The sequence below is a fragment of the Monodelphis domestica genome, chromosome 1 (genome assembly GCF_027887165.1).
Source record: "Monodelphis domestica isolate mMonDom1 chromosome 1, mMonDom1.pri, whole genome shotgun sequence".
NCBI lineage: Eukaryota > Metazoa > Chordata > Mammalia > Didelphimorphia > Didelphidae > Monodelphis > Monodelphis domestica.
The window spans coordinates 593,606,550-593,620,474 of NC_077227.1; the positions used below are offsets into that span (position 1 = coordinate 593,606,550).

Consider the following 13,925-nt stretch of genomic DNA (forward strand, 5'->3'; position numbering starts at 1 on the left):
CTAATCTCTCTTAATTTTAGTGTCTTCCTTTTATTTATTTCCTATTTATCCTGTATATAGCTTATATGCTTGTTTATATTTGCTTCTTGTCTCTCCCATTAGATTATGAGGGCAAGAACTGTTTTTTGCCTCTTTTTTGTATTCCCAGAGTTTAGCTTAGTTCCTAGTACATGGTAGGGGCTTTATAGATGTGAACTGTCTGAGAGTAGATAGAAAGTAATCTAAGAAGAAAAAGAACTAGAAATTGAGAGGGGGCAAAGGGAGAATCAGAAAAAGTCTTCTGCAGAAAATACAACTTGAATTGAGTCATAATGGAAGCTCTATGAATTGGTTCCTTCCCTACTGATTTCAAAAATGCATATACTTTAAAAATCATCATTAGGTTCTGCTGTTCCTTCAAGTCATCATCCTATTTCCCTTTGCCTGCTCAGTAAATACCAATAGCTCCCTAATTACTTCCACGAGTAAATAAAAATTCCTCTATTTGGTATTTAAAGCTCTTTGCAATCCAACCCTTTCCAGTCTTCCCAGACTTTCTGGCTCCTTGTGATCTCATTTGGAGTTTTTAGTAAAGATATGGAGTCATTTGCTATTTCCTTCTCCAATTCACTTGAGACTGAGTAAACTGAGGCAAAAGAGGGGGGAAATGATTTGCCCAGAGTCATACAGCTAGTGTCTGAGGCCAGTTGATAACTGGGGAAGATGAGTCTTTCTGACTCTAGGCCCAGGACTCTATCAGTGGGCCACCTACTTACCCCGTAATTTGTTCTTACCCATACTCAATGTTTCATCTCCCACCTTACTACTTTTCCACTAGCTGTGTCCCCCATGCTTAAAATGTCCTCCCTCCAGTCTTTTGGAATTCCTGATTTCCTTCAATAACAATAACCACTAGCATTTATATAGTATTTTAAGTCTGGCAAAGAACTTTATTCATGTCTCATTTTATCCTCATAAACAAAGACCTTGGGAGGTAGTCTTATTACCACCACCACTCCCATTTATGGTTGAGGAAACAGAGGCACAGAGCTGATGTGTGTCTTGTCCAGGGTCATGCAGCAGGTCTGAGATTATACTTGAACTCATATCTTCCCTGCTCTAAGCTCACTGCTCTATCCACTATCACCTTTGTTGTTCAGTAATTTTCAGTCTTGTCTGGGGTCTTCTTGGCAAAGATACTACAATAGTTTGCCATTTCCTTATCCATTTCACTTGACAGCTGAGGAAACCGAGGCAAACAGGGTTAAGTGATTTGCCCAGGGTCACATAACTAGAGTCTGAGGCTGAATTTGAACTCGGGTCGTCTTGCCTCCAGCACTCTATCCATGTGTCATCTAGCTGCCTCTTACAACTCAGCTCTAGCACTAGCTCCTCCTTTTAAGCCTTTCCTGATGTTTGTTTAAATCTGGACTAAGCTGTTAGTGCCCTTCTTCTCACAATGATTCCATTTTGTGTCTATGTTGTACATGCTTATAATTCTAGGGCTTTTCCTCCGTTGATCATCTCCACTTGTTCCTATGTCTTGTTTTTAGTAGTTTCTATGTTGCCTCCTCCAACAAACTCTCAGTCCATTGAGAGCAGGGACAGTCTTCTGCCTTTCAGCGCAGTACCTGGCACACAGTTGTTGCTCAATAAATGCTTGCGGACTGACCGAATGCATGAATGAATGAATGATAGTGTAAGGTGCTTGGAGACAGAAATTACTTCGCTCTGGTCTATTGAAATAAAGAGCCCAACAGTAGCCTAAGACGTAGACCTCCACGCCGGAAAGGAAATAGCAGAGTGCCTCGGCGCTAGAAGACGATTTGACGCATGCGCATCTAAATGCACACCCGGTCCATCAGAGAGCCCTTCCCCCTGCGCAGTCGCACTTCCGCCCTCCAAAAAAATGGCTACACTCAAGCATCCTCCTGAGACGAAGTCACGGCGTCGGTAGAAAGGAAAGAAACAGGCTACTGGCATTTTCCAATTCTGCCCTTTACCAAAATGGCGTCGCCCATTGGGCTCCATCAACTTCTGCCCTTCACTACTGAGCGCCGTTGACTCGCAGGGAACCGAGACGAAAGAGGCCGGCCAGACTGGTTTCCGCCCTTCATCAAGGTGGCGGCCCCCAGGAGTTAGTTACACGCCGAGTTTCGCCCCCCTCTCCGGCGCAGTTGCGGCCATGGTGGCCGCGGCTGAAGCTGCGGGTTTGGCGTGAACGAATCGCCGTGGGCTCCGTGCCTACCTGGCGGAGGTTAGGCAGCCACGTGGTTCTAGGCTTCGGGCATTTTCAGGATGTCTGAAGGCAGCTCGACCGGGGAAGCGGGCCCCGCCGGGGCGGGCCGTCCTTCGCTGCCCGGGGCCCGGGGTCTGATCGGCCGACGGCCCGCGGCCCCCCTTACCCCAGGACGCCTCCCTTCTATACGTTCCAGGGACCTCACCCTCGGGGGGGTCAAGAAGGTAAGAAGGATAGTGACAGAAGGCTGCCTGCCCAGGCTCTCTCCAGCCTTCCTGTACTGACTTATTGTACACTTTGCAACCCCCCTCGCCCTGTAGTCCGTTCTCACTGCCCACATCATGGTTTTTGGTGCCCTAGACTTCATCTCCCGCCTCCGCGCCTTTGTATTGTCGACTTCTCCTCCGTACTCTTCCTGTCTGTGTCGCTTTGGTGATTTAGTTTGGCTGAACCCCGAGGCTTCGTGCTGTGGGAAGCCTCTGATCCTCCCAGAATTAGTGTTCTTGGCCGGCTCACATCACATTTGTCTTTTTATATTTTACGTCTCAGGATTATATCCTCAATCTCCTGTACTGAAATTATAAGAGTTTGGAATTGTTTGGCTTTTCCCCACATAGCTTTACTCTGCCCTGCACGTAGGAAGTGCTTATTATATGAGGTGAATTCTCTGCTCCAGGAACCTCTGATATCTCCAGTGTCTCCCATCGAAAACTGAGCCCTGCTCCTAAATCACATTACACTTTGGTTAAAAAAAAAAAAGACAAACACATATAGCACCTACTATGTGCCAGGCACTGTGCTAACTAAACACTTTACAAATATCTCATTTGATCCTCAACAATACTGGGAGATAAATGTTATGATCCCCCTTTGTTTTTAAAAAATCCATTTATCAGTACTTGTGTATTGGTTTCAAAACTGAAGTGTCCAGGGATGGGCAGTGGGGGTTGGGTTTTAGTGACTTGCCCAGGGTCACACAGCTAAGAAGTGTCTGAAATCACATTTGAACCCAGGACCTCCCATCTACAGGCCTGGTGCTCCAGCCAGGTAGTTGCCCCACCAGCTAATTTTTGAGTGGGAGAAATAACATAGTCAGACCTCAGCTTTAGGAATAATGATTTGGTAGCTGTGTGTTTGTTAGCTGTGTGTTTGTTAGCTTGGAGAGAGGAGAAACTCATTAAAAGGCAATTGCTGCAGTCCAGGTAAGAACTAGGATAGTAGTTCTCTGAGTGGAGAGAAGGGGATGGATGAAAGTGATGTAGTGATTAAACTGTAAAGATTTGGCAACTGCTTGGCTGTGAAGGAAAGGGAAAAGACCAGGACACATAATAAGCAGTAATAATAACAGCAATACTTTAATACTTAAAGGACCTGAGATTTCACTGATTCAGATCAAAGCTCTTTCTCTACCTAGTTGGGCCATCTTCATGTGTTGCTTAGGCTTTTAAAAAATTCATCTGGTTGCCAACCTTTTGGTGATGAGAATAATGTCCATGGTCTACTAGTATGCCCTGAGTGACTTACAAAAATGCTGTCATCAGCATCATTTTTTAGGTTAGTAATGCAGGTATTATGCTCTCTTTTTTTGAAGGGACTTGGCCTAAGTCACCAGACAAGATGGTCCAAATTGGTCTTTTTTTTTAAAACTCTTATCTTCCATTAATATGGTGTATTGATTCCAAGGCAGAAGAGCAGTAAGGGCTAGGCAATGGGGGTTAGGTGACTTGCTCGGGATCACACAGGTAGGAAGTGTCAGACCAGATTTAAACCCAGGAGCTCCCATCTCAAAGCCTGGCTGTCTACTACTGAGTACCTAGCTGCCCCCTAGAAAGTGAGGTAAATGAGATCAAGTGACTTGCCCAGCATCCCACAACTTATATATGTCTGAGGCCAGATTTGAACTTAGGAAAATGAGTCTTGCTGACTTAGGCCCAGCACTCCACCACCTAGCTGTCCTGCTCCAAGGTTTTGTTTTTTTTCCCCCTCCCACAGCTTCTCTGCTTTAGAAACTCTGACCCAAGTTTCTTGGGTTGTTTTCCATAGCCACCAAAGGTTATACCAGGAGAAAACAAGCCCTTGCAGGCCCTTTGGGACTAGAAGAACTTCCAGTACAGACTTGTGCAAAATAGTCCCTTTTGCCCATGGACCCATGATAGGGTCATGGGGAAGAAGTCAGTGAGTCTAAAAAGAGTGCAGCCAGGTGGGAAATGGGGTGTCAATGTTTTGTAAACCTTAAAAGGGCTATATTACTATGTAAATGCTGTTATTAAACTAAGACACAGATTCAGTCCTGAAGAATAAGACATACATAAATAGGATAGAATGGTATAATATGATAAAGGCAAAGGAAAGGACTAGACAGACTTATGAGGAATTTGAGAGTTCATATTGGGGATTAAGAAGGACTTCATGAAGGAAAGAACATCTAAATTAGAACTTAAAGGAAAGGAAGGGATTTAAACACATGAAGATAGTGGAGGGAAGAGGTAAGAAAGGAGAAGGTAGGGCAGTAAATAATGATTGCATTTATTTAAAGCTTTAAGATTGGTAAGCTTAAATCATTTTATATGCATTGTCTCATTAAATCTTCATAACCATTTGCAAATATAATTGTTCTCATTGCTCCTTGTAGCTGCCTTATAACTGAGGCTAGAGAAGGATGACTTCCTCTTCCCTCAGTAACACTGTATTGGAGTGTTAGATTTCAACCCCAGCTCTCTCCAAACTTCAGGTCTAGTGTACTTCTTCCCACTACACTGTGCTGTCAGAAGTATTATTGTTTGTCTGGAGAGTAGAATAAATGTAGGCAATATTTCAAGGGAAGATAGGCTAGAACCAGATTATGGAGGGCTACTAATAGATGTTTAGACTTTATTTGGGAGGCAAAGGTTTTTAAGTGGAAGAGCAATGAGATCAGAACAGTTTATTAGGAAGGTGACAGGCAGAATATGAATGATGGGTTGGAGATGGGATTGGAGTGAAAATATCTTAATTAGGCTTCAGCTTATTTTTAACACCAGAGCTAAAAAGGAGCCACCTCTGCCAACCATTTTCCTCAAGTCACTCTACCAGACCACTGTAGAAGCACCTGGCTTGGGAGAGAACCATGTGGGTTGTTGTATCTGTGCCACTTTAAAAGATGTTGCTTTTCTGAGAGCTGATTGGAGAAAACCTCCTGACATTGATATTCCCCTATTGTACTCTTTTGCTTGTGAAGGGTAAGCCCACTGGTAACCCATAAAGAACAAAGCTGACCTGATTAGGTTGGCAGATTCCACACTTCAGAGGGTGTAATGCTGTAACTTTTATAAAAGATATAACTTGCTTCAGTAGCCCTAAAGCAGAGAAGTAGTTTTCCTTCATCAGGAGACTAGAGAGGCTTAGAGAAAAGCAGGTAATGTATAATATAGACTCCTACTTAAAAGAGATCATTAATATTCAAGTTTGCAGTCCAGAATCTTGAGTTGCTCTGTGCATGAGTTTCCTTGCTCATTTGCTTCATTGCTAGGTTTATCTAAGTGTGCCTATTCTTCCCTCCAGGCCCCCTCCCCCCCCAACAATATATGAATGGAAGAATAGGTCTCGAGTTTAATAGTGGATTCTTATATTTTTCTATTCCTTCTTTTGACTTCTATGGAGTAAATGTTATTATTATTATTATTATTATTATTATTATTATTATTATTATTATTATTATTATTGCATTGCCTCCTATTAGTAAATGTTTCAAGATTAAGAACTGACGGTATCATTAGTGACTGACTTATTTAAATGGAAAGTACATCATTGGGGGCTCAGCAGCTAACCTGGTGAACAAGAGTGAATACCTCCCATAATCCAGGTTATAATTAGTAGAAAATGAATAGAGTAGCAGTATGGTCACATCCTTGGCCAGCCCCGACTCTGGGAAAACACACACCTGCCCCCAAACCTGTTAATGTGTGTGTAAACTGTGGTAAGTAATCTAGTCCAGAGAGAGGGATGCAGGTGCCTTGCTGGACCCCACACCAGTGGGGAACACTGTCAGGATGAATCTGTCAGTGTCACATTTGTGCTGTATCAAAAATAAATTTTTTTTTCTAAAGATATAAAGTTGCAGATTTGGAGGGAAAAGGAAAACTGCGGGTAAAACTACAAATACAGGCAAAATGAGACTGAGCTGGAAACCTCATTCATATTGGGGTTCAACCTTACTACATGAGTAGGGGCAAGACACTTGTTCTTCCTAGGCCTATTACCATCTCTATAAAATTTGAATCTCTCTTTAGTTCATAATATTGCATAGGTGAAAAAAAAGTTAATAAATGGTTGGTATGATGTTCTATACTTTATGACTTGTATTATTTTACTTCCAGAAAACCTTCACTCCTAACATCATTAGCCGGAAGATCAAGGAAGAGTAAGTGGTTAGGCCTCTTGTGAGGCTTTCCCTCATTTAACTATTCTAAGATCTTGGGACTCAAAGAAGCTATTTAGGTGATCTGAAGCTCAAACTCTGGTCTGTTTAGGCAAAGAAAAACCAAAGACTTTCCTTTGAAATCCTTTTCATTTTGTCATCCCTGTAGTTACAAAAGTACATTTCTGAAAAATCTTGTGCTAGGTAACCATCTTAAATTCTGTATTTTAATGGTTACTAGTTAATAAGTTGAAAGTGATGGGAATCATCTGTGTGGGTCTGTATGTAAAAAAGAACAGAAGGAGATGTACTCCACTTTTGGGTTCTGACTCACTTTACCCTTAGAATTGAAATACAAGGCTCCACACATAACTACTGAACCAAAAACCTAAGGAGATGGGCCCCAGATTAGAAAAGGGCTATTTATTTGAGCTGAGCTTTGGAGGTGGGAAAATAAGGTAGAGCTGCTCTTGGGCAAAGTGAAACTTTCTTTTTTACAGGCCAAAGGAAGAAATATTGGTCAAGAAAGAGAAACGAGAGAGGGATCGAGATCGACAACGAGATGGGCATGGTCGGGGAAGGGGTCGGCCAGAAGTGATCCAGTCTCACTCCATCTTTGAGCAAGGACCAGCTGAAATGATGAAGAAAAAAGGTATACGGACATCAAAGGATTGAAGTGTAAGAAATAGCTAGTGGATTTGAATTAAATCTTTGAGTGGAGATCTAGGGATGCTGGAATTGGCACACCTGTCAAAGAAAAATAAGGGGTTGATATTAATGTTCCCTAATTGTGTTCTCATCATGGACTCTTCCATATCTCAAATGAGCTGAATGATTTCCTGCAGGCAACTGGGATAAGACAGTGGACGTGTCAGACTTTGGCCCATCTCATATTATCAACATCAAAAAGGAGAAAAGGGAAACAGATGAGGAAACCAAACAAATTCTTCGCATGCTGGAGAAGGATGATGTAGGTATCAGGGATCCCAGGGAGAAGAGGACATCTTTGTAGTACTTGGGGAGGACCTCTGGGCAAGCATGATTGAGGTAGAATTCTTGTGTCTTCAACAGGCTAGACAGCCAGTTTTGGGAATTTTTGTCCTCTGCCCCTTTGGTTGTAAAAAAAACAAGGTTGGGTACCACTGAATGTCACACGTCTCATTCTTGACAAGTTACAAGAGCCTTCTGATTCTTCCTTCTGTCAGTTCATAGATGATCCAGGGCTCAAGAATGATACTCGAAACAAGCCTGTGCAGCTTCCTCTGGCGCACTCGGGGTGGCTTTTTAAAGAAGAGAGTGAAGAACCTGATGTCAAGCCCTGGATAGGAAGAACCAAAGAAGAAAGCATGGAGGTGGATATACCAGCCCTGAAAGGTATCCTCGTTCCCTTCTTTCTCGTCTCACCTCTGCCTCTATGGGGAATCTCTCCAAATAATCCCTTCAAAGGATATTAGCAGAGAAGTAGGACTTTGCCATTACAGGAGGTGACTTGGCTGCTGCCCTACACTGGACCATATTCAGCACAGCAGCTCAGCTTTCTATAGCCATCTGGTTCCTGACCCACTCACATGCCTACCTGCAGAATGGGAGGATGCTCAGGAACAAAATGCATACTCTGAATGCTGCCCTCAATTCAAGGGGCACCTTGCTTTAAAAGCCCACAAAGAACTAATGTATGCATACTCCCCATGTCTCTAGGCTGGCGCATTGTATAATACATGTTGTGATACATTCATTTCATAACCTTACCTTGGAATTAGGGAATGTTTCCTAACTTTAAAAATTATGTCAGAGGGGGCAGCTGGGTGGCTCAGTGGATTGAGAGCCAGGCCTAGAGATGGGAAGTCCTAGGTTCAAATCTGGCCTCAGACACGTCCCAGCTGTGTGACCCTGGGCAAGTCACTTGACCCCCATTGCCTATCCCTTACCACTCTTCTGCCTTGGAGCCAATACAGAGTATTGACTCTAAGATGGAAGGTAAGGGTTTTAAAAAAATAAAAATTTATGTCAGAGAGGCCTCTTGAGACTGTCTGCAATGTCTTTTCTAAATGTTCTTTTGGTCAGATCCCTTTATGGATCTCCCATTTTCCATGTTTACAAGACTTTATTGCTGTAAGAAATTTTTCATAAATGAATAAGTGCTAAGTGAGTTTTGACTTTTTTTGATAAGTGCATATTTCCAAACTTCTACACACATGTACCCTCACACTCTCTTTACACAAAAACACAGCCCTCTAGAAAAGCTTCCCAATGGAGATCCATTCCTTTTTTTTCTCTACAACAGTGAAAGAAGAACCACAAGATGAGGATGAGACCAGGGCAGCTGCTCCCCCCAAGCCTGGCCGAGTGGCGCCTGGACTTCCTCAAGATGTGTCTGTGGCAGACTTACTCAGGGAACTAAGCTTTGCCAAGGAAGAAGAGCTGTTGTTTTTACAGTTGCCTGACACACTCCCTGGTCAGCCTCCCACCCAGGACATCAAACCCATCAAGACAGAGGTTCAAGGAGAGGATGGGCAGATGGTGCTTGTGAAGCCAGAGAAAGACCGGGTATGATCATGGAGAGTGTAAGTGGGGAATAGAAAGAACAATGATCTGGGGACCTGCTCAGGGAAGAGGGGTCTGAGGGTCACAGGTCAAGGAAGCCTGAGTGTATAGCATTTTTGTTATCAGCTTGACTTGCCAGGAATGCTCACTTTCTACTCCTTATTCATTTGGGAGATTTTACCACAGGTGATCCTACAAGAGGGCTTTTTGAAAAGCCAAGAGGCCAGTCCCTTTGATTCTTTGCCTAATGCTACTGTTTTTGGGGGGTAGTTCATATGGAAGAGGGTTGCTCATTTCTGTGGCACAATTAAGAATGATTTCTTTTCCATCTAATCTATAGGAAGCTAAACTGGCAGAGAACCTATGTACCTTGAGTGACCTGACAGAGGGTCAGGTGGGAAAACTGCTTATCCGAAAATCAGGAAAGGTGCAACTACTTCTGGGCAAAGTGACGCTTGATGTAACAGTGGGTACTTCCTGCTCCTTTTTGCAGGTAATATTTGAAGTCCCTAAGGGTCTATGGGGTGACATTTTTTGGGAGGATCTTAGAGCCAGGTGCTGAGGAAGAGAACTAGAGGTCACTGGGGTTCAGGAAAAGTTGACTGAGTGGCAATGGGATTATTCTTCCTTCACTTCTAGGAGCTGGTGTCTGTGAGTATTGGAGACAGCAGAACAGGCGATTTGACAGTTTTGGGCCATGTAAAACACAAGCTCGTGTGTTCCCCTGATTTTGAATCCCTATTGGATCACAAACAGCGGTAGAGTCAGCCAACTAAGGGTGAACAGGGCACCATTTGCTCTTTGCCCTAGGATTTTCATTCCTGAACTCCTTTGAGACCCAGAAGACCACCCAGGCCTGCAATTCCTGCCTCCAATAAACATCATGGCTGGCTGTTCCAGAGATCATAAAGGCTCAAAGGCTTCTTCTTCCCAAGTGGTGATGAATGGCTTGATAGCCTTTGGAGAGAATGGAAATATGCACATGCCTGCTGCTGTATTTAAGGGCTTGTGCCCACCCTATTTATACTGTATATTTATGTCGCATCCTTTTTTGTATTGACTGTACCCATATGTGCTAAAAGGCAGTGAAGACCTAAACGGAGCCATGGAAAATAAGACTTTTTTTTTTCCTCTTTCTTGAATATCCTGGTGGGAGGTACAGTTGTTTTTTGTGCCTCAACTTCCAACTCCTTCCTCTTAGTCCTTTGTCAGCTGAGTCTCAAAGGAAAGGACTCCAGCTTTACTCCACTCAAGCAGAAAGCACAGGAAAATCTACCATTTTTAAAGATCCTGAAACACAAATTGCAGGATACCCTGAGCCCTCTTATTCTTTTCTCCACAGACTCTTTAAGCCAGCATTTTGCTAGAGCATAGGCTCTGTTAGAAGGCATGAATGGAGAAGCTTCTGTCAACACACTATTGGTTCATCTCCATGTACCTTTAAGTGATTGGGGGATCCATTCCAAGCCTAACTACTGTAGTACTTTTCCTCTGCAAGAGTAGCCAGGTTCCCTTCAGAGAGGGATAATAGTAGTGGCTGTGGGGTGGTGTTACCACCCTCAGTCAAAGGCTGAGCTATATGGTGGGCTTTATGGATGGAGACACTACATGATGTAATATGCTATCTCAAAAGCTTTGAGATGAAGAGGTCCTCCTATGTTCCTCTCTCCCACCACCATAAAACATGCCTACTTTGCTTGGATTGCAGTCACAGCCTGGCTTTCCTTGTCTGGCCCTTATGTTCAGAGACCCCTGTCTATTATTGCCTTCAGAGTACAAGCTGTCCTAAATCACTAGGCATCTGGTCCCTTCAAGGGTAACCCCTTGAGGAAAAGCTCAACTCTTCCTTCTTAGTAGAATCCATATTCCTTTTTCAGCTGTACTGAGTTTCCTCCAACATTAGCTACAAGCAGTGATGGCAGGCAGCAATGTTATCACATGCCTCAATGTGTAGGACGTAGAAGATACAAGATTCTAGAATAGTCTTCTTGAGTTTCTTCCCAACCCTCTACCTACTTCAAGAAGGGTGCTGTGTTACAGTCTGAATTGATAGAGAGAAAAATGTAGTCTAAAAATCTATTCTCTAGTCATAAGGTGTCCAGAGGCATGCGTAATATTATATCCAAGATGCAAAGCAGGGTCTGGCATTGTACCTGTAGGTTGTTACTAATGATCCTCTCCCCAGAAGTAGTGATGTTAGAGCTTAGTGAATAACTTCTTGAGAGAAGACAGTTTTATTGGTCCTGAGAAACTTAAGCCCCCAGAAGCTCTTTCTGTATTAAATGGGAATGAGATCCCAGTAGGCTGTGATTTCATAAAGATCACTCTACCTGCTTCTAAGCAACCCTAGTAAGGAAACTGATTTCAGCTCCCTTTCCTTCATTCTGTTTCACTACTATATCAATCATGGATGAGTTTTTCCTGGACCTGTCATCTACAAATCTAATCACTGAGTAGCTACAAAGGTTAAAGAGTCCATTTGGCTACTGCTCTGTCCATCTGCCCACATCACCAGTAAATTCATGAAGCTCAGCTTTGTTTTGGAAAAGCTGTTCTGTCGCTTCCTTTATCTTAGGAAAGACAGTTTGGGATAGTGGCTAGAGAGTTGGCCTTTGGAAGCAGGAGGTCCTGGGATTAGGTCCTGCTTCTGATACTTTTGGCTTTATGACCTTAGGTAAATCACAACCTCTCAGGGCCTGAGGCAACTCTCAGGCTTAAATTGTAGAACAGTTACTTACCTAATATCGGTAGAGGAAATTTCATCCCTGGATATTCCCTATGCAATGAAGTAAAAAAGATCTGGAATAATTGAATAACTAGAGAGAAAAGGCTTCCCTGGAAGTTCATTGTCAGAATAGGCAGGATTTCCACAAGTTCCACAGATTCTAAGTAGACAAGAATTGCTGATGAGCCAGGCTTTCCTGGGTCACAATTATTGCTCCTACTTTTTTGAAGCAACTGGCAGTATAGTGGCTGAAGTACTGGATCTGGAGTCACAAAGACCTGAGTTTAAATCCAGCTTCAGAGGCTTATTGTTCAGGCAATATTAATATTGGGCAAGTCACTAGACCTCTTTCAAATGCCAGTTTCCTCCATAAAATAGGGAAAATAATAGCACCTACCTCTTAGAGTTGTTACAAGGACAAAACGGGATCATATTCATTAAGTGCTATCTCCATAAATTATTAGCTACACTGAGAATTGCTAATAACTTTTGTGCCAGCAGATTCCTATTATAAGCCTGTTGGTTTCTTTTTGATAAAAAATAAGGACATTCTTGGCCTGTGGGCTAATTTCAAATCCTTACGCACCCTCCAGGACTTGCCATCTTTGGCCTGACCTTTTGAAACTCCTGAGTGGAAAGATGGGGTACCCTGTGTCAAATGGCTTAGCATATCTCCCCTCAGTGTGTCTTAGGGTTTGAGCCACCATCAATCAGTCTTGCTGTATCCGTGCCCTTTTCACTTCTCCCCTTCTTTTTGATCCACAAATTAGATGTCATCAAGGCATGTACAAAGAGCATGGAAAACATTGTCTTCCAGTCCGAGTATATGGAACAAATTTTCTACTCCCTGGTTTCTTTGCAATGAATGGAACAAAAGTCTGTATAAACTTACCTGCAGCTGTGTGTATATACATAGTTTGTGAAAACATAACTCGAATACAAAGGGAAGGACATTTGTGAAATGAATGGACACTATCAAGATTTTTATTTGAAAACTAAAAAGATTGCTACATGCTTTCTACAATCTTGCCTTTGAAACTATGAGGAGCCACCATCATACCAGATGAATGATATGAGAGGATTGTTATTTAATTTAATTAAGCAAATACAGATTAAAAAGAAACATAGACTCTAAGGAAAGGAGTTACTTGGCTCTTTTGTGAGGAGCATCACCAGGAAAAGAGCTCTTTGGGGCAAGAATGAATGGGGCTATAAATGAATTGTTTCACTCATTCCCTATCATGTTGAATTGAAAAGAAAAGAAATGAAGTACATAAAGCAAATGGGGAAAGGTACTAAAAGGGAGGGCTGGGTCCCAGACTGTAGGCCAGAAGTGCACTAGAACCATAATAAAATTGAGAGGTCCTGGGTTCAAATGTTGCCTCAGACCCTTCCATTGCCTAACCCTTACAGCTCTTCTGCCTTAGAACCTCTATACAGTGTTGATTCCAAGAGAGAAGGTAGGAAATTTATTTTTTAAGGGTTTCATTTTTTTAAATTCTTATCTAAAAAGTAATTGAGAAATAAGCAAAATGAAACTACAATGAAACAATATCTTTTAAAACTAAGTTAATGTGTCCCACAGAGATCCTTATATGGATTAGAGGTCCCCTTTGTAATTAAATTTGACACCACTGCTGTAGGAAATGGCATAATGTAATGGAAAAAAAAAAAGCAACATTCTTTCATTCTTGACTTCCAGAGGGCCAAATTTGAGCCCTAGTTCTGCCACTTTAGTATGAGCAAGTCAGAACTTGAGTCTTGTTTTTCTCATCCATAAAATAGAAATCACTGATCATGACCCATTTGCAAATTGAAAGGATCCTCAGAGGCTATCTAGTCCAGACCATTTATGAACTATAATCTTTCAACTGAATATCCAGCCTCCTATTGACCAGTGAGAAGGCATCTACCATATCCTCAGACAACCCACTGGATTGCACTAATTTTTCCTAATTTCAAGCCTATTAATTTCCACCAGTTGACCCTACTTGCTTCATTTCTTGGGGCCAACTGAACAAATCAAATCTTTGTAAGGTTCT

The 13,925-nt window shown here is 42.5% G+C and overlaps 1 protein-coding gene across 1 annotated transcript; it reads left to right on the forward strand.

Moving 5' to 3' along the window:
- The first annotated feature begins 1,866 nt into the window (after positions 1–1,866).
- POLR3D (RNA polymerase III subunit D) lies at positions 1,867–13,018 on the forward strand. Its single transcript, XM_001381946.5, has 8 exons — positions 1,867–2,442; positions 6,574–6,617; positions 7,115–7,266; positions 7,460–7,584; positions 7,820–7,988; positions 8,899–9,161; positions 9,499–9,651; positions 9,798–13,018. Exons 1-8 carry the CDS (start codon positions 2,278–2,280, stop codon positions 9,918–9,920), a joined length of 1,194 nt encoding a protein of 397 aa, XP_001381983.1. The 5' UTR covers positions 1,867–2,277; the 3' UTR covers positions 9,921–13,018.
- The last annotated feature ends 907 nt before the right edge of the window (positions 13,019–13,925 follow it).

Bases quoted from the DNA above. Each gene is read 5' to 3' on its own strand.
- POLR3D (XM_001381946.5), top strand. From the start codon at position 2,278: ATGTCTGAAGGCAGCTCGACCGGGGAAGCGGGCCCCGCCGGGGCGGGC. The intron at 6,618-7,114 runs GTAAGTGGTTAG...TCTTTTTTACAG, and splicing joins AGCCGGAAGATCAAGGAAGA to GCCAAAGGAAGAAATATTGG. The intron at 9,162-9,498 runs GTATGATCATGG...TCTAATCTATAG, and splicing joins TGAAGCCAGAGAAAGACCGG to GAAGCTAAACTGGCAGAGAA.